The 20,947-nt window shown below is 38.7% G+C and overlaps 1 protein-coding gene across 5 annotated transcripts in view; it reads left to right on the forward strand.

Annotated features, from left to right (window-relative positions):
• The window catches only part of SUMF1 (sulfatase modifying factor 1), a 94,660-nt gene that overhangs the window by 70,764 nt on the left and 2,949 nt on the right, over nt 1-20,947 (forward strand). For 2 of the 5 annotated variants that reach the window (XM_045861938.2, XM_064593533.1), the window contains 2 exons: nt 11,921-11,992; nt 12,871-12,930. In XM_045861938.2, coding sequence (XP_045717894.1) covers nt 11,921-11,992; nt 12,871-12,930 — 132 coding nt within the window. Of the gene's footprint in view, nt 1-11,920; nt 12,043-12,870; nt 12,931-20,947 lie in introns of all 5 variants that reach the window. The other 3 variants (XM_045861939.2, XM_064593535.1, XR_010412092.1) reach the window with 2 other exon arrangements.

Here is a 20,947-nt window from a genome sequence, read left to right on the forward strand (position 1 = left end):
TTCATGTCTAATATTGTTTCATCTGTATTTCCACCCACTAATCCTTGCTCCCCTCCTCCTCTGGATTATTTGAAGAAATCCCACACCTTATATTTTATTAAGAATATAATTTTGTTTGTTTTTATTTTTAAAGAACAGCTTTACTGTAGTATAATTGCCATAAATTGCACAAAACTAAAGTGTACTAGTTGGTAAGTTTATACATTAGTGTGTATGTGTGTATGTGCACACACACAGATCAAAAAGTATATATACACACATATCCATGAAATCACCAGTCTAGATAGTAAACATATCCATCACCCAAAAGTTTCCTTGGGTGCCTTGGTAATCCCTTCAGCCTGCCCCTTTCTGCCTCCCATACCCAAGCGATTATCTGCTTTTTGTCACTGTATATTAGTTTGTATTTTTTAGAGTTTTACATGATTGGGATCATAAAGTACGTACTCCTTTTTTTTTTTTTTTTCTTGGTCTAGTTTCTTGCACCATGGCATAGTCTTTTACCTATTCTACCAATATTATTGTGCTTTAATTAGATACCATGTAGGAAACTGCAAGACCCATTAGGAGGCCATTGTAGTGGTCCAGGTGAGAAATGGAGGTTGGTACCAGGGTAGTTACCATTCAGATGATAGCTGCCATCAATTAGAGATCTGCTTTGGAGATAGAGCTAATCAGATCAACTGGGGGTGGGGGTTAGGGAGAGCTCGGAATCCAGAATTACTCCTGAGGAGTCTAGCATGAGCACGAGTGTGGTGAAATGGAGGAGATTCAGTGAAGAGCAGATATGTATGGCCTTTTCTGATTCATTCCTTCACTGGATGTCCACTGCTTTTTCAAAGCTATCATTATCATTGGTTGGTTTGAATCAGGATTTAATCCTCAGACAAAAACAGTATTTAAAGCACTTTAAGATATTTACAGGGTTGCTGGGCCTTCTCAGGAATGCTGTTAAATACAGGCTAGCTGCCATTGTCAAATTGAAAATAATGAATTTCAGTTTTCTCCTCAGGGGTTTGTTGTATCATTTGGACCAGGCAGGGAGAGAGAAAGTAGTACAGAGGCAAATCACATTTTCAAAAGCCAGTTTTAAAGGTGAGGTTCACTCCACTCTTTCTGTGGCTCCCAGAATGTTTTTGTGTTGGTTTTACCATTGAAAATATTCATGTTCTGCTAAGTCTAATGCTGTGATGACAACTTCTGCACGCACTGACTAGCTATGTGAATTTCATTGTAAAATAGGATAATCTGTCTTCCTTCTACAGGGTTATTAACATGTCAGCTATTTTATTAGAACTTGGACTTCCTTTGAGGGTTTGGCCTTTGAAAAATTGGGTAAAGTGATCTCTTTGATTTTGGAATTTTAGAAATTACATGCCACCTGGATTAATAAGTTTATGGGTACTTTTGGGAAACCTGAGTTAGACTTCATGAACTAATACTATATAATAGTAACAACAGAAACTGCACATTTATTATTTATTACGAAGTCCCTTTTATGCATTATCTTATTTAATCCCCACATCAATCCAATGAAATAGATACTGTTATCATCTCTATCATCTCCATTTTGCTGGGGAAGAACCTGGGATGTAGAAGGGTTACTTTATTAGGCCTAGGCTATTCTCAGAGTCAAGGTCAGAGCTGTGACTTGGACCCAGGCAGATTGTCTGACTGCAGAGCTCATGCTCTTCATTAATAGATAATACTTGAGGTGGATCTTACAAGATAAATAGAAGTTAAATGGATAGCGGGGACTGGCATATTATGCAAAAAGAATCTTGTGTCATTTCAGGGGACATAGGAACCTCATTGTCCTGGGGGGTGATGATGGGAAATAATGTTGATAGTGCTGGTAAGACCAGAAGGAGATAGGGCCTTAAAAAATACCTGTTTGGGTTATCCAGACCAGTTTTTTCATTGATAATTTAATGAGGTCTTTAAAAAGTCTTTTCAAAATCTTGACTAAGTGCAAGAGATCCCATTTCTATTTTCTCAGTTCCAAAGAGCTCAGGTGGGGAGCTTCTGAGCTAGCTGATCTCAGAAGCATTTTCTGATTTCAAACAACCTAGATTTTGCCAGCCAGGAGTAAATCCACTGTTCCCAACTTTTCTGCTCAGCTCTGATTCCCTTTAGTGTTAAAAGAATAGGCTTGTGGGCGCCTGGGTGGCTCAGTCTTTAAGCGTCTGCCTTCGGCTCAGGTCATGATCTCGGGGTCCTGGGATCGAGTCCCACATCGGGCTCCTGCTTGGCGGGAAGCCTGCTTCTCCCTCTCCCACTCCCCCTGCTTGTGTTCCCTCTCTCGCTGTGTCTCTCGCTGTCAAATAAATAAATAAAATCTTAAAAAAAAAAAAAAAAAGAATAGGCTTGTTAGTTTTATTTTTTTATTTTTTTATTTTTATTTTTTATTTTTTTTAAAGATTTTATTTATTTATTTGACAGCGAGAGACACAGCGAGAGAGGGAACACAAGCAGGGGGAGTGGGAGAGGGAGAAGCAGGCTCCCCACAGAGCAAGGAGCCCGATGCGGGGCTCGATCCCAGGACCCCAGGAACATGACCTGAGCCGAAGGCAGACGCTTAACAACTGAGCCACCCAGGCGCCCCAAGCTTGTTAGTTTTAAACTGAACAGTCTTTCCAGACCTGCCCTCACTCTGACAATGGTTGAAAGGCTAACAGTCGGCTAGCATCTGAATACCATTGCAGTGCTACCTAACTTATTTGATTCCTAAAAGGATGATGGTTATAAAAAGGAGAGTCTGTGATAAGGTGGTTAAGCCTTTTTCAGAGGCTAACTCTTATTTCCTGCTTTGAAAAATGTATTGTGCTATTTAGTAGTAAGAATTGATTATAATGAGGAGATGGTGAATGCAAAATAAAAGGTGCTTTTTGGCTTTAATAATCAGTGTTATCTCTGAGTGTCAGTGAAACAGAACCAATACATGCCAGATCATTTTAATTTTTATTGTACTAAATGTTTCTTTTTTTTCATTAAAAAAATGAATAGGTAGTTTGTGAATGTGGATTTCAAAAAGTACACAACTTCCATCCTTGTGTCCCAAGCCCTTCCTTCCTCCTCAGGCAACATTAATAGTTCTTTAATGACTCCCTTTATAAATGGAGTCTATGCATCTGTTAGCATATATGAATATACGTTATTTTTTTAGGATTTTATTAAGGAAATGATAATAAGAGCAGAGAGAATGTGCCCATAACTTAGCTTCAGCGTCTATTAACACTTGCCTGTCATGGTTCAATCAGATGTAGAGCAACTAGCGTGTGTGCATGCATGAGCAAATAATCTAAATGTCTACTTTACACCTAAAAAGTAATAAACATTGCAAATTAACAATAAAGTGTGACCCATATTAAGGAAAAAGATTAGTTAAATAGAAACTGACTCTGAGTAGGTCCACATGTTGGATTTAACAAAGACTTCAAAGCAGCTATTATATTTAAAGAATTAAAGGAAAATGTATTCAAAGAAATAGTAGGAAATATGATATGTGTCAACAGAGAATCACAGTAGACAAATGGAAATGATAGAGTCAAGTGAAATTTCTAGAAGTGAAAACTATAATAACTGAAATAAGATTTCCCTACATTAACTCAATAGGTTAGAAATAGAAGAAGGAATCAGTGAACTTGAAGGTAAATCAAGAGAAGTTTTCCAAGCCAAATAACAGAGGAGGGAGAAAGACTGGAGACAAATCAATAGAGCATTCTGTTCCAACATAGTTCTAACGCATGTATAATAGGAGTCTCAGATGGAGAGGAGGGAGAAAAAGGGACAAAACTTTTTTTTTTTTTTAAGTAGGCTCCAAGCCCAGAGTGGGGCCCAGTGCAGGGCTTGAACTCACTACCCTGAGATTAAAACCTGAGCTGAGATCAAGAATCGGACACTTAACCAGTTGAGTCACCCAGGCGCCCCAAGGAACAAAACATTTTTGAAGAAATTATTTAAATACCAAATTTGATGAAAATTATCTATAGAGATCCAAAAAGTTCAAATAACTTCAAATAGGATAAACAAAAAGAATACACCTAGACAATTCATAGTCACACTATTGAGAGACAGAGAAAGCAAATTATATAAGCCAATTAATAACAAAATGAAAGAAACACATCTACAAAAATATAATAATAATAGGGGACTTTAACACCCCCCTCATTGAAATGGACAGATCATCTAAACAAAAGATCAACAAAGAAATAAAGGCTTTAAATGACACATTGGACCAAATGGAATTCACAGATATATTCAGAACATTCTATCTCAAAGCAATGGAATACACATTCTTCTCTAGTGCCCATGGAACATTCGCCAGAATAGACCACATCCTAGGTCACAAATCAGGTTTCAACTAGTACCAAAAGATTGGGATCATTCCCTGCATATTTTCGGACCACAGTGCTTTGAAACTAGAACTCAATCACAAGAGGAAAGTCGGAAAGAACTCAAATACATGGAGGCTAAAGAGCATCTTACTAAAGAATGAATGGGTCAACCAGGAAATTAAAGAATTAAAAAAATTCGTGGGAACAAATGAAAATGAAAACACAACTGTTCAAAATCTTTGGGATGCACAAAGGCAGTCCTAAGAGGAAAGTATATAGCAATACAAGCCTTTCTCAAGAAGCAAGAAAGGTCTCAAATATACAACCTAACCCTATACCTAAAGGAGCTGGAGAAAGAACAGCAAATAAAGCCTAAATCCAGCAGGAGAAGAGAAATAATAAAGATCAGAGCAGAAATCAATGAAATAGAAACCAAAAGAAGCATAGAACAGATCAACAAAAGTAGGAGCTGGTTCTCTGAAAGAATTAGTAAGATTGATAAGCCCCTGGCCAGACTTATCAAAAAGAAAAGAGAAAGGACCCAAATAAATAAAATGAATGAAAGAGGAGAGATCACAACCAACACCAAAGAAATACAAACAGTTATAAGAACATATTAGGAGCAACTATATGCCAGCAAATTAGACAATCTGGAAGAAATGAATGCATTCCTATAGACCTTTAAACTACCAAAACTGAACCAGGAAGAAATAGAAAACCTGAACAGACCCATAACCAGTAAGGAAATTGAAGCAGTAATCAAAAATCTCCCAACAAACTAGAGCCCAGGGCCAGATGGCTTCCCAGGGGAATTCTACCAAACATTTCAAGAAGAATTAATACCTATTCTTCTGAATCTGTTCCAAAAAATAGAAATGGAAGGAAAACTTCGAAACTCATTTTATGAGGTCACCATTACCTTGATACCAAAACCAGACAAAGACCCCATCAAAAAGGAGAATTACAGACCAATATCCCTGATGAACATGGATGTAAAAATTCTCACCAAAATACTAGCCAGTAGGATCCAACAGTACATTACAAGGATTATTCACCACGACCAAGTGGGATTTATTCCTGGGCTGCAAGTTTGGTTCAACATCCACAAATCAATCAACATGATACATTAATAAAAGAAGGAATAAGAACCATAGGATCCTCTCAAAAGATGCAGAAAAAGCATTTGACAAAGTACAGCATCTTTCTTGATTAAAACTCTTCAGGGTGTAGGGATAGAGGGTACATACCTCAATATCTTAAAAGCCATCTATGAAAAACCCACAGCGAATATCATTGTCAATGGGGAAAAACTGAGAGCTTTCCCCCTAAGGTCAGGAATGCGGCAGGGATGTCCACTATCACCACTGCTATTCAACATAGTACTAGAAGTCCTAGCCATAGCAATCAAACAACAAAAAGAAATCAAAGGCATCCAAATCAGCAAAGAAGAAGTTAAATTCTCACTCTTTGCAGATATGATACTTCATGTGGAAAACCCAAAAAACTCCACCCCAAAACTGCTAGAACTCAACAGGAATTCAGTAAAGTGGCATGATATAAAATGAATGCACGGAAATCGGTGGCATTTCTATACACCACCACCAAGACGGAAGAAAGAGACATTAAGGAGTTGATCCCATTTACACTTGCACCCAAAACCATAAGCTACTTAGGAATAAATCTAACCAAAGTGGCAAAGAATCTGTACTCAGAAAACTATAGAATACTCATGAAAGAAATTGAGGAAGACACAAAGAAATGGAAAAACATTCCATGCTCATGGATTGGAAGAACAAATATTGTGAAAATGTCTATGCTACCTAGAGCAATCTACACATTTAAGGCAATCCCTATCAAAATACCATCCACTTTTTTCAAAGAAGTGGAACAAATAATCCTAAAATTTGTATGGAACCAGAAAAGACCCCGAATAGCCAGAGGAATGTTGAAAAAAAACCAAAGCTGGGGGCATCACAATGCCAGACTTCAAGCTCTATTACAAAGCTGTTATCATCAAGACAGTATGGTACTGGCACAAAAACAGACACATAGATCAGTGGAACAGAAGAGAGAGCCCAGAAATGGACCCTCAACTCTATGGTCAACTAGTCTTCAACAAAGCAGGAAAGAATGTCCAATGGAAAAAAGACAGTCTCTTCACCAAATGGTGTTGGGAAAACTGGACAGCCACATGCAGAAGAATGAAACTGGATCATTTTCTTACACCACACACAAAAATAGACTCAAAATGGATGAAAGACCTAAATGTGAGACAGGAATCCATCAAAATCCTAGAGGAGAACACAGGCAGCAACCTCTTCGACCTCAGCCGCAGTAACTTTTTCCTAGACACATTGCCAAAGGCAAGGGAAGCAAGGGCAAAAATGAACTATCGGGACTTTATCAAGATAAAAAGCTTTTGCACAGCAAAGGAAACAGTCAACAAAACCAAAAGACAACTGACAGAATGGGAGAAGGTATTTGCAAATGACATATCAGATAAAGGGTGTATCCAAATCTATAAAGAACTTATCAAACTCAACACCAAAAGAACAAATAATCCAATCAAGAAATGGGCAGAAGACATGAATAGACATTTCTGCAAAGAAGACATCCAAATGGCCAACAGAGAAATGAAAAACTGTTCAACATCACTCGGCATCAGGGAAATACAAATCAAAACCTCAATGAGATACCACCTCACATCAGTCAGAATGGCTAAAATTAACAAGTCAGGAAACGACAGATGTTGGCGGGGATGCGGAGAAAGGGGAACTCTCCTACACTGTTGGTGGAAATGCAAGCTGGTGCAGCCAGTCCGAAAAATAGTATGGAGGTTCCTCAAAAAGTTGGAAATAGAGCTACCCTACAACCCAGCAATTGCAGTACTGGGTATTTACCCCCAAGATACAAATGTAAGGATCCAAAGGGGTATGTGCACCCCAATGTTTATAGCAGCATTGTCCACAACAGCCAAACTATCGAAAGAACCTAGATGTCATCAACAGATGAATGGATAAAGAAGATGTGGTATATATGTACACAATGGAATATTATGCAGCCATCAAAAAATATGAAATCTTGCCATTTGCAATGACTTGGATGGAACTAGAGGCTATTATGCTAAGCGAAAGAAGTCAATTAGAGAAAGATAAGTATCATTTGATCTCACTGATATGAGGAATTTGAGAAGACAGGATCACAGGTGAAGGGAGTTAAAAATGAAACAAGTTGAAACCAGAGACAGACAAACTATGAGACTCTTAATCTCAGGAAACAAAGTGATGGTTGCTGGAGTGTTGGGGGGTGGGAGGGATGGGGTGGCTGGGTGATGGACATTGGAGAGGTATGTGCTATGGTGAGCACTGTAAATTGTGTAAGACTGATGAATCACAGACCTGTACCCCTGAAACAAATAATACATTATATGTTAAAAAAAGAAGAAGAAGAAGAGGAAGAGGAAGAGGAAGGTGGAAGGGAAAAATGAAGGGGGGAGGTCGGAGGGGGAGACGAACCATGAGAGACAATGTACTCTAAGAAACAAACTGAGGGTTTTAGAGGGGAGAGGGGTGGGGGGGATGGGTTAGCCGGCTGATCGGTATTAAGGAGGGCACGTATTGCATGGATCACTGGGTGTTATATGCAAACAATGAATCATGAAACACTACATCAAAAACTAATGATGTAATGTATGGTGACTAACATAGTAAAATAAAATTTTTTAAAAATGGCAGACTTAAGCCCCAACATATCAGTAATTTCTTTAAAAGCACATGCTCTAAGTATATCAATTAAAAAATAGATTGGCCATGTGGATTAAAAATAAAACCTAACTATATCCTGTCTACCAAAAACTCTTTTCAAATATAATGATGTAAGTGGATTGAAAACAATGATGGGAAAAGAGATACTATACAAACATTACTCAAAAGAAAGTAGGCATGGCTATATTAATATCATATAAGGCAGACTTTGAAGCAAAGCAATTTGACAGAGTCAGGGAAGGACATTCTGTAATGATAAAATGGTTAATCCAACAAAACGACATAGTAATACTAAATATACATGCACCAATGAATACAGCTGAGACATATGAAGCAAAAACTAATTTAACAAAGAATTCAAAGGAGAAATAGACCAATCCACAATTGTAGTTGGAAACTTTCACACCCCTTTGTCAACAATTGACAGTATAATTACATAGACGATCAGCAAGGATAGAAGAGAACTCAGTGATACCATCAATGAAGAGGATCTAACCGACAAGAGCAGAATATCCCTTCAAGAACTCATGGAACATATACCAAAGACCAAATCCTATATCATCAAATAAACCTCAGTACATTTTTAAATGTTGTAGTCATATAGAGTATGCTCTCCAATCACAATGGAGTCATACTGGAAATCAATAACAGAAATAAATTAGGAAAATCTCCGAACACTTGGAAAGTAACAACACATTTCTAAATAATCCCTGGGTCACAGGGCAAGCTCCGAGGTAAATCAAACAGTGCATCAAACTGAATGAGAATGAAAACGTGGTTGAGTGCGTTACATGAGGAGTGGCCCACAAGGCGCCCTCCTGTGCCCCAGGGCCAGATGCTCACTCCAGGTAACCAACTCCCCACTGGGACACACTGTATAAGAAAAGCAGAGTAAATCCTTGATTCCATGTTATCTTCTAAGCAAAAATGATAGTGTAATATACTCTGACAGAAGTGCCTTGTGTTTTCTTTAATGTGCCTCATTCTTTTTAACAGCTGCATAGTATTCCACACTGCAGAGTGAGTGTATCAGACAGCATGTTTAACAGTAGTGCTTTTTGACTCTTTGCTGACTGATGACATTTTGTCAGATTCTCAGTCCCTTTTGTTGCTTTCCTTGTCATCGTGTTGTGTATGCAAAGGAGGGGAAGGGTAGTGTCCCTCTTTACTGCACAAAATGTCATTGTTATTGCTTCTTTGAAATACATCCTGGCAGCTTTGAGCAGGCTGGCCACCCTCCTTCCTGCCGGCTTATTTTTCATTCAACAAGCCTGTCTTACTGATGAGGGTCCTGTGGGTTTTTCATTGTTGACGACTTTTATGCCTTCCCAGGTGTTTTAAATGAGGGTATATTTCCCTGCACTAACACTCAGCGTTGCTTCTTTATCTCTTTTCCTGAGAACTTTAGCTGCATCTTGGCCTTTTGAGATCACTGGGGCAGACATTTAGAAACTCGCATTTTTTTGTTTGTTTTTTTTCTGTTTTTTGCAGTCATCCAAGCATTAGAGACGTTCGTATTTTGGTGTCTGGGAGTAGAGTGGCTATGGGTAGTAGTCCCTTTGGAGATAACATTCACATGGGTCCTTGTCTGTTTCTGGGTGGAGTCCCTGTGTTCAGTGTGGTTTTTTACTTAGGTTTTTAATATAGGTGGTAGAGGTGCTGGAGCACCGCAGCCTCTGTTCTCCTGAGGGGTAATAGGCAGAAAGATGACGCATTCAGACACTAGTGTTCGTAGCTTCCTAAGTGGTTTTAACCTGCACTCACAAACTTGATCATGAGAGACAGTTTGAATCTTGATGTATCGATCCTTTCTTTGACAAATAGAAATGACATTTCCCCTTTGTATTGGTGTCCTAGGGCTGCCGTAACAAGTTACCACAAACTTGGTGGTTGAAACAACAGACATTTATTCTCACAATCTGGAGTCTAGAAGGCTAATATCAAGGTTCTGGCAGGGCTGTCCTCCCTCCGGCATCTCTAGGGGAGATCCCTTCCTTGCCTTTTCTTAGCTTCTAGCAGGTCCTAGGAATCCTCGGCTTGTAGCTGCATCATGCCAGTCTCTGCCTCCATCTTCACATGGCCTCCTCTGCGTGTCTCTCTGTGTCCTGTCCTCCTATGACAAGGACACCAGTCATTGCACTTTTAGGGTTCACCATTATACTGTATGACATCATCTTAACAAATTACGAAAATTACAAATCTGCAAAGTCCCTATTTCTAAATAAGTTCACATTCTGAGGCTCTAAGTGAATGTGAGTTTTGGGGGACACTATTCAAACTGCTACAACCCTCCTAGTAATTTTTCTGTGGGTTTTTTTTGTTTGTTTTGGTTGGTTGGTTGGTTGGTTTTGCAAAGTGGTGAGCATTTCAAACAGTTACAGCTAATCCTACCTCATGTTGTTTTCTGGCAAAAATAGTTTTATTTGTAAGAATCGTCTGAGCAGGGGCGCCTGGGTGGCTCAGTCGTTAAGTGTCTGCCTTCGGCTCAGGTCATGGTCCCAGGTCCTGGGATCGAGCCCCACATTGGGCTCCCTGCTCAGCGGGAAGCCTGCTTCTCCCTCTCCCACTCCCCATTTGTGTTCTCTCTCTCTCTGTGTCTCTCTCTGTCAAATAAGTAAAATCTTTAAAAAAAAAAAAAAAGGATCATCTGAGCAGTCACCTAAATCGAGGACAGTATTAATTGCTGTGGTTGTCAGTACAGGGTGACTCTCAGTAGTGTTTGTGTCCCTTTGATAAGTGTCGTATTTATTGACTGCAGGCTTAGTTCATCGGAGACGGTGATGAAAGGGAATGATTTTGTTCTCGCTCGTTCTTATTGGCAAATCAGCTCCTTCTTGTCCTTCGATGTAACCTGACAAAAGAATTTAATCTTGCATGATATCAGATACTTCGGTCAGAATGTAAGCTGTCATTTGGTGCATCGTGACGCAGCACGTGGAGAGCCACCTGAGGGAAGCAGTGGTACGGCAAAAACTCCTCAGCAAGAAATTCCCTGTAGGAGACATTGGCCATTATGTGGGATAACTCCACAGATAGCAATGTGTTCCTTTCAGCTTCATACTTCTCTAGGATAATAAACACACCCAGCAGATTCTGATGCAATGTCTGTCAGGTTCCAGACACTCCTGGGAAGAAGGCTGCGCTGGCAGTCCTTATTTTCACAGGTAGTTTTTCTCATTTACAGTTTGCCCATTTCTAACTGCTAAAAGTTTATTAGCATGGCATTAAGCATTTAAGGCCATGGAAATACTGGGGCCCTGCTGTGAAATGAAGAATAGCTGGGGGCGTGGGCTGTGACCCTTTCTAAGTACCTGGAAGTGCTTAGAGAACGTGAACTTCTGCCCACATAGTTGACATTTGCAGGTCAGTATGTTAGCCAAGCTTGGAGAAAACATGGTTCTTTTAACTTCTGCCACTTATGTCTGAACCCTTGACTCTAGGTAGTTGACAAGAAAAGGAAAACTAAGATAAGCGGCATTGTTCGACCTTGTCTCGTTTTCAGTAGACAAAAAGCAGGCAGCTACATGATTAATTGACTTTTTGCCTAACAAAGGAAAAGCAAAAAAAATGTAAGCCCCTAAACTTCCCATATGTGGTTCTGGTTTGTAGGAGGTTATTGGTACTTCTCAGATGTTCTTTGCATGACTCATCTGATGTTGAGGCCCTTATGCTGGCAACTAAAGTTTTAGGATGTTCATTTCCAGTGCACTTTTATCCAAAGCCCTTCCTAGAAAAAATAGTCTTACCTCTTGGCTGGCTGATTCAGGCTTCAGTTTTCCCTACAGTGGTAGCAACTCTTGCTTCTTGCCCCCCTTGTAGGCATTGCCCAATTTCCTACATTCCTGGTCTCTAAACGGAGAGCATCAAATGGACTGGAGCCAGGCTGCCTGGGTGTGCATCCATCCTTATTCTGCCACTTGCTTATCTTACTTCAGAAGTTGGTATGGAGAGGGGCGCCCGGCTGGCTCAGTGGGTGGAGCATGGAACTCTTGATCTCGGGGTTGTGAGTTCCGGCCCCATGCTGGATGTAGGGATTACTTAAAAATAAAATCTTAAAAAAAAAAAAAAAGAAGTTATAGAGATTACATGGGTTAATATTTGCATCCATGCTTGGCTCATAGCAGCACTATATAAATCATTTTAAAAAGATAAACTGTGTTCCGTATCTTGATTGTGGTAGTGGTTACATACCTATACGTTTGTCAAAACTCACCAGATATGTGCATTTAAAAAGGATTAAAAAGGTTAAAGTTTACTGTATGTAAATTATACCTCAATAAACCTGACCTAAAATTTTTTTTAAAAGATGAAAAGCAAAGTCCTTCAGTCAGCAAAGGGTTTATTAGGTGTTGCACAGTAAGATTATAAAAACATAATTCAAAAGGCTAGCTAGTCCACTTAAACAAGCCAGTTGTTAGGCAGGATAAATTTGCATATCAGCATGAGAAGGTGCTCTAGGAGATGCTGCCAAGCAGCTTATTAGTCACCTAGGTGAGAAATGCTATTACGGGGGCTTAGAAGGGGGAATTGTTTGCTATAGTCACAAAGATTTCACCAAAGTGGGAACCTGAGCCGGACCTTAGAGGGTGGGTAGGATTTGTAGAGGTGGGCATTTGGAAGGGTGCGTGGGTGCAGATTCAGGGTCCGGGGGCAGAAAAGCATGTGAAGAGTTGAGGCAGCTGTGAAGAGCTGGTTGGACTAAAACAAACTCTGCCAGTCCTTGAGGAACATCTGTGCTTTCTGGACTGATGTGTTCTCTTCATCCACAGAAAGGCCCCCCTTCTGGAAAAGACCGGGTGAAGAAAGGTGGATCCTACATGTGCCATAAGGTAAGCCAAGTCATTAAACTCTGCATTGGTGTACTAACAATAGGTTAATAGATCCACTGTAAACCTTAGCCCTAAAATGTCCCATCCACTTCTGCTAATACATACCTATTCTCATCAAAGTAAAAAAATAATAATAATAATACTCATTTCAGATTCGGATACAGGCATGGGGAAAAGAAGCAGAGGTTGTGAATAATCTATTGTTAACTAATTTCCATCTGTTGAATCTTGACCCACTGAGAGAACTTTATTGTCCCATGAACCAGGGTGGGCAATATACTATTTCCAGCATATCTGTCTGGAAGTATACCCTTCATTTATTTGAAACTTCTATAAATTTTGGGATCCTCTGTTGAGATTAAGGTGAGAGTTGGAAATGGAGGGTGGATTGTAGTGTACTGGAATGGAAACATCACAAATGTTCTAGGTATAATGTATGTGCTTTGTGAAATAAGCATCAATCTCAGAGAGTGTTTCTGCTCTGGGCTATGATTTCAGCATCAGAAATGTTTGTTCTTGGGTAATCAGTGTGAGTTGGTGTTTCATGAGTAAAATTTTTGAGGAGTTTGGAAATTGAATACCACCTCTCCCTTTTTTCTTTAAATCATGTATTTTTAGTATCTCCAACACTTCAGCTTCTTTCTATCCCTATGCAAAGATGGCATTTTGCAGATGGTTATTACAAGAAGTTTTCCATGGTAATTCAGTTAGTCCAGGCAGTTAGAGACTTAAAACAACCTATAAGGGCTCCAAATTAAATGACTAATTTGACAATGGGTGTATTATCAAATTTTACCTTAACACAGTGGTTCTCAAACTTTATTGCACATTAGAATCATCTGGGATCTGTAAAAAAGACTGATGCATATTCCCCCACTCAGCTCATTTTGATTTCTCTGGAGTGTGGCCTGGGCATCAGGATTTTAAAGGTCTCAGGGGGATGAAAACATACTGCAAAGCTTGGAAACCACTAGTCTAAAGAGAATCTCTGTAGATTGTGTGTATGTGTATCTTCTGTATTTCTTTAAAATTTTAATCCAGTTATTTAAGTGGAAGTTCATATTTGGTTTACTTTATGCTTTAAACCTACATTTATGACAAGATGTAGGCAAATTTATCTTTACAATTCTAATTTTAATTTGAAATTAAAAGCACTGCCCTAGGTCATCCTGGTACTTTTAAATGTTCACACACATATCAGTCTTTAGTCCCCGATTTTTTCTTTCATTCAAGCTGTTACTACAAGTGTATTGAATTCTTTTGCTAGGGAAATAGACTTCCATGAAAAACAAAATTTCTCTTTGCAGAATAGTATCTCACAACCTTAATTACCACCAGTTGTGTTTGTGACATATGACACTTTTAAAAATTGAGAATTCATTTACTCTGCAAGATTTGAGGACCAGAAGATTTTCCCTCAAGAAAATAGAGAAAATGATGCTTATAAAAAACATTTTTAAGTATGAACACTAAAAGTATTCCATTGCTGTGCATATGAACGTGTTTACTTTAACATTTCATATTTTTTGCTTATTTTGAATCTGTATTTTTATAAGCTTCCCAGCTTATTCTTTTAAAATATCTTTTAATCTAATATATGTTTTTAATAAATACACTTACATGGTATAATTGGTTTATCTTGTGTTCTGCAACTTTCTTAAACTCAGCTATACTAATAATGTTTTTGTAGATTCTTTTAGTTTTTCTACATTGGTGGTTATATCATCTATGAATATAGACAATTCTTTTAAAATCTTTTTCATTACTTTTTCTTGTTCTATTGCATTGGCTAGAACCTCTAATATAGTATTGAATATGCATGGTATGAACAGACATTCTTACCTCATTTTTGATCATAAGGGGTTAAACATTCAACTTTTCAAAGTTAGGTGTATTAGCTGTAGTGTTTTTGGAGATGTTCTTTATAAGTTCAAGGAAGTTTCCTTCCTAGCTTTTTGAGAGTTTTTATCAGAAATGGATGTAAATTTTTCTGGATGCCTTTTCTGCAGCTCTTGAGATGTTTGTATGGTTTTTCTTTTTCAGTCTGTCAATATGGTAAATTATGCTCATAAATTTTTAGTTTTCAAATGTTAAACCATGTTTGCCACCCATTGTCAAATTCCTAGACTGTGCTTGCTTAATTATGATGTATTATCCTTTTTATATGTTTTGGATTCAGTTTGTTAAAATATTGAGCATTTTTGCATGTACCCTCCTGGTGGTTATTGGTCTGTTGTTTTCTTGTCTGGTTTTGGTATCATTGTATTGCTGGGTTTAGATACTGAAGTTGGGAAATATTCCCTCATCTTGAATTTTCCGGAACAGTTCATGTAGAATGCAGTATTTCTTCCTTAAATGCTTGATAGAATTACCCCAAGGAAACCATTTAGGAGTAGAGTAGTAACCATAAATTTAATTTGGTTAACAGTGGCAGGGTTATGCAGATTATCTCATTCTTCTTGATTAAGCTCTGGGAGTTTGTGCCTTTTAAGTAATTTGTCTATTTTAACTGAGTTGTTGAATTTATTGGCATAATCTCTGCCTTTTCATTGGCTGTTTGTACCATTTACATTTAATGTGGTTATTGATCTTGCTGAGTTTAAATTTGCCATCTTGATATTTGTAGTCTTTTTTTGTCTCATCTGTTCTTTGTCCTTTTCTCTGACTTCTTTAGTTAAGCATATTTTATCACTCCATTTTCTGTCCTTTGGCTTATTAGCTAAAACTCTTTGTTTTAAAATTTTAGGGGTTCATTTAGAGCTTATATTAAGCTTATATTCATATAGAGCTTTTCTATATACTTGAAAGGTAAGTTTTAATTTAGTCATATTCAGAATGATGAAGAGAGTATTCCAGAAGAGAGAATAGCAGAGTAATAAAACAGAGTGGGATCCATAGGATTTCCCAGAAAAAAATTAGCTCCAGGATCTTCATTAAGTTAATTGTAGATGATGTAGGTATTTAACATCAGGCTGGTATTTCAGTGATATCAAGAAAACAATACAGTGTTGGCTGTGAATTACTTTCAGAGCACTTATCCTTTTCACTAGATTAAGAGTGGCAGCTATAATTAAATTACTGAGTTGTGGACTCTGAAATTAGATCTGGATTAGAGTTCTATAACTTCTCCTTGCTAGTCTGTTACCTTTCTTACTTAACCTTTCTAAGCCTCAGTTTTTACATTTGTAAAATGCACACCATAATTGCACCTCCTGTAAGGTTCTTAGGAGGAATGAATGGACCAAAGTATATAAGCATAAAGTATATACTACTAGTACCATCATCATTAACCATTGCATTTATTATAATTAGATTGTTTTCCCCCTTCCCTTTTCAATAAAGAGTCAACTAATGAACTAACTAGAGAGGCAGAATCCTTGAAATGATTCTTATGGCATAGGTGAAAATCAGTAAAAGAAAGGAAATGAATATAAAGAAAAAAATGTAATTCATTTTGAAAAAAATCACCTTGCTTAGAAGGTGACTTAACTTTTGATCATGGACCAGGGCTAGCTTGCATGACTAACATAAGCTCTGATGATTATTCGTACCTTATTGAAAGTCCATCCAAAGTACAGCTTCAATAATGAGAGCACAGAAAGAAAAACTGTGAGAAAACATGGTGTTGGGTTAAAGGCCCAGACTCTTTTTTTTTTTTTAAAGATTTTATTTTTATTTTATTTATTTGAGAGAAAGAATGAGATAGAGAGCATGAGAGGGGGGAGGGTCAGAGAGAGAGGCAGACTCCCCACCGAGCAGGGAGCCCGACATGGGATTCGATTCTGGGACTCCAGGATCATGACCTGAGCTGAAGGCAGTCGCTTAACCAACTGAGCCACCCAGGCGCCCAAAGGCCCAGACTCTTAAATGGGATTGAAAAGGCTGTAGTCGTGGATCCACTGCTTATAGAAGGTGACCCTTGGCACACTATTAGTATCTCTGTGCCTCAGTTTTTTTCTGTGTATACAATGCAGATGCTAATACCTACCTCGGATGATTATTGGGAGGATTAAGTGAATTAATACATTTAATACATGTGAATTTCTTAGAACATTTCATACAGTAAGTACTCAAGAAACACTAGCTGTTGTTCTTGAATGTTGTTAGACTAATCTCTGTGGGGTCTTTAACCCAACCCATGAAATGGAGGAAATCCTCACCCTCCTTCCATTTTACACCAAGATTACTAAGAAAGGAGTTGATCTAGTGTCGATGGCAAGAGCAATGGGTGTGAAATCGAGAGACCAGGGTTCTGCTGTGTGATTTCATATAATGATTTTTTTTATAATGAGCTACACTTTCCTTAAACCTTCCCTTTATCCCTGAAAGTCTTCTTCTCATAAAAACCATATTGCTGTTCCACTTGACTTCAGAGCCCCAAGGCTGGTAAGTCATTATCTTAAATGGATTGTTCCTGAGTCCAGGATCACTTTCTTAGTGTAGGTATTGAGATTAGTTTCACACAGTAATTATCCATTTTGATGAAAAAGGGCTAAAGTGGGTCCTTCCCACTACCTCTGTCCTTAATTAGTAAAATGACCCATATTTCAGCCACTCAAAGACCTAACATAATTAATAACCATTTTTGGTGCTAAAAGTAGAGCTGGAAAAAAAGAAAAAGCAATGAGGACATTTAAAATCAGACCATTTTCCTGTTTAATTATGTGTTCTATTAGTTGCCCATTATCGGAATTGAAAATGAACTACTTATTAATAAATGTTTGCTGAGTGAATGAGTTCATTTGAAATGGAATGATGATGTGAATTCACTCTCTTATGGTGGTCCTGACCTCCTACCCTTTAACTTATGATGAGACTTGCTTTTTTAGGGTTTAGTTCTACACAGTCATTTAGGTTAATGGAAGGTTATAGGGACTGCTGTGATCTCATAAAGGACTAGCTGTTTTTGTTGTCACTGATTTTAAGCTTTTATTCTTTTGCCAAAAAAAAATTCATTGCATAAAAATTAGAAAATAAATAATAAACATAAAAATGACAATAAAAAGCCCTTATCCTGCTTCCTAAGTAAGCTGTCAGTAGTATTTTACCCACATTTATTAGTGCACTTTTATTTCTTTCCCCCCCATAATGGAATTATTTTCTGTGTGCCAAGGTCTTCAGATATGGCTATGGCAAAAATCTCTTCTACATTACGGATCTCTTTCCTACTGTCTTACGTCACAGCCTCCTCACAGTCCTTCTGAATACAGTCTTCCAGTCGGGCATCGTTTGTCAGAATTGTTACAGTCTGATTTTTGTGGCATATGAGCAGTATCTTATTTTAAAATAGTTTTTTATGTAATTTGAGAGACAAGTTGCATATAGAAATATGCCATCCAACAAAGACCTTAGTCCTATGCCTTAGTTACCAGAGATATTCCTCATCTTTCCCATTTATATAGCAAGTAACTTCTGCATGTAGGTAGCAAATGTACGGTTGGCCCTTGAACAGCGCAGCGGGTAGGGGCGCCAACCCCCCACGCAATCAGATATCCACATAAAACTTTTAACTCCCCCAAAACTTTTCTGATAACCTCCTGATGACTGTAAGCCTTATCGATAACATAAACAGCTGATTACACTATTTTGTATGTTACATGTATTATATACTGTATTCTTATAATAATAAAGTAAGCTATAGAAAAGAAGATGTTAAGAAAATTATAAGGAGAAGAGGAAATACGTTTACAGTGCTATACTGTTTTTTTAAAAAATGCAGGTAAACGGACCTAGTGCAGTTCAGACCCATGTTGTGCAAGGGTCAACTGTAAATCCGCATTCAGATACTGGCAGTATTATCTTTCCAGCGGAAGCTATTTAAGACTGGTGGAGAAGCTGGCTAATGCTTTTGTTTTAGTGAGGAAGCAGATTAACCCCCCAAAAGTCAGGTAAGACAGTCAACGTTAGTTTCTATAATTAAGAGTGTTGTGTTCATTTAAAGATTTTATTTATTTATTTGAGAGAGAGCGCGCACACAGGCAAGGAGAAGGGCAGAGGGAGAGGGAGAAGCAGACTCGCTGCTGAGCTGGCTGGACATGGGGCTCTATCTCAGGACCTTAAGATCATGACCTGAGCTGACGGCAGATGCTTAACGAACTGAGCCACCCAGTCGCCCCTGTTGTGTTCATTAATAAAGTGACAGTTACAATAACTTCCACGTGTCCAGTGCTTTACTTTTTTTTATGTAAAGACAAGATGAAGCATTTTGACATTATTTCATTAATAGCCCTATATCATTGACAAGGGAACAGATTCAGAAAGGCTTTGCCTATGGTTAAATAGCTAAGGAGTCTTGGATTTTGCTCTTTCTGGTGAGTAAATTAGCACAGTGGTTGTCACGATTTCCATTTGTATCAAGCCCAAATTCTTTCTGCTGAGAAGACTGCCTGTATTGTAACTCCATCCTATTTATCTACCCATGTTTCCTGCTTTTTATCATTTATTGCCTTTATACAGTGATTGCTTTTGCCTGGAATTATTGTTCTCCAAATCTTTGGGCAACTCACCTGGCGCCACCTCAGAGAGGCCTTCCCAGGCTGCCTTGTCTAAAGTAGCCACCTACTCACTCCCACTCCTGTCTCCCTATTTCACTTTCTTCCAAGCTGACCACTACCAGAAACAATCTTGAATTTATCGGTTTATTTATTGTCTGACTAATCCCTGTTGAATGTAAGCTTCCTGCTGACAGGTGCATTGTCTGTCTTGGTCTGCCTTTTATCCCTCATGCCCAGAATAGCATCTAGCATGTTGTAACATCTCGAATACTTAATGAATAAATAAACTATGCTCTGACATGATCAGGCTATGGCCTTGCTATCCCCTTAACTGGCCCAAGTTTTTCCATTTTCATGCCTCCAATGTCATTATTGTCTCTACTTAATATATCTTCTTTCCTCCTTTCTAAATTCTATAAATGAATTCTTCTCTAACTGCAGCCCCTGGGTCCCATAGCATTAGCAGCACCTAGAAGCTTGTTAGAAGTGCGAATTCTTGGACTCCACACCAGATTGACTGAGTCAGAATCTTTGGGTGTGTGGCCCAGGAGTAGGTACTTAAGCTCTTCAGGCTGTTCTTGTGTGCATGCTGAGGTCCGAAGACCACTGCCATAATCATGTAAATCCAGCTATGGCCAAGTTTTGCCTTCTAGAAGTCTTTCCAAAGTCTTTCCTAGAGACTTTGACATTCTACAAGGGACCATTCCTTTACCTGAATTAATAAACCCTAGCATGTTTTATAGCTGTTTGATGTGTTGTCATTGTTCCCTCAGCCAGCCTGTGATCTCCAGCAGGACAAGACCATGCCCTCAGTCAGGCTTCCTCTGTGGGTGTGCACACAGGCAACCAGGAAATGCTTGTTTGTTTTTTGTCGTGTGTGATACAGTTATGGAACAAGGATGTCCATGTCTAGATGCTTGCCTGCCCCTGAACTCAATTCTTGCTCCAATGTAGAATTCACTACACACACTTGGTAGCATGGGACCCTGGATTATCCACAGGAGTTTGAGTCTAGAAATACCAGAGCACTATTGCTTCATAGCAGCCGGGTGAGTAGGGCCTATGTGGGATGAGGCTTCTTTTTTTTTTAAGATTTATTTATTTATTTGAGAGACAGAAAGAGAGCACGCTTGCGTGAGTGCACAAGTTGGGTGAGGGGCAGAGGGGGAGAATCTCAAGCAGACTCCCTGCTGAGCGTGGAGGCTGACGTGGGACTCGATCTCATGATCCACGAGATAGTGACCTTCCCTGAAAGCAAGAGTCGGACGCTTAACTGACTGTGCCACCCAGGGGCCCCTGGGATGAGGCTGCAGCTGTGTCCTCCTGCATGGTGACCTCTAGTCACTTCAGAGCTTCCGTTGCAGGGCAGGCACAGGTGGTATAGCAGATGCCATCAATTTTTTTATTATTTCAGGCCTATTTTTTATTCATCTTCCTCTGCCTGCCTGAATACTGGTAATATGTTCTATTCCTCACTGGCCACAGGGAAAATGAGAAAATTGGTTGATATCGTTTCACTATCT

The sequence above is a fragment of the Mirounga angustirostris genome, unplaced genomic scaffold (genome assembly GCF_029215605.1).
Source record: "Mirounga angustirostris isolate CCGP_5_RB_7025 unplaced genomic scaffold, mMirAng1.0.hap1 SCAF_1, whole genome shotgun sequence".
NCBI lineage: Eukaryota > Metazoa > Chordata > Mammalia > Carnivora > Phocidae > Mirounga > Mirounga angustirostris.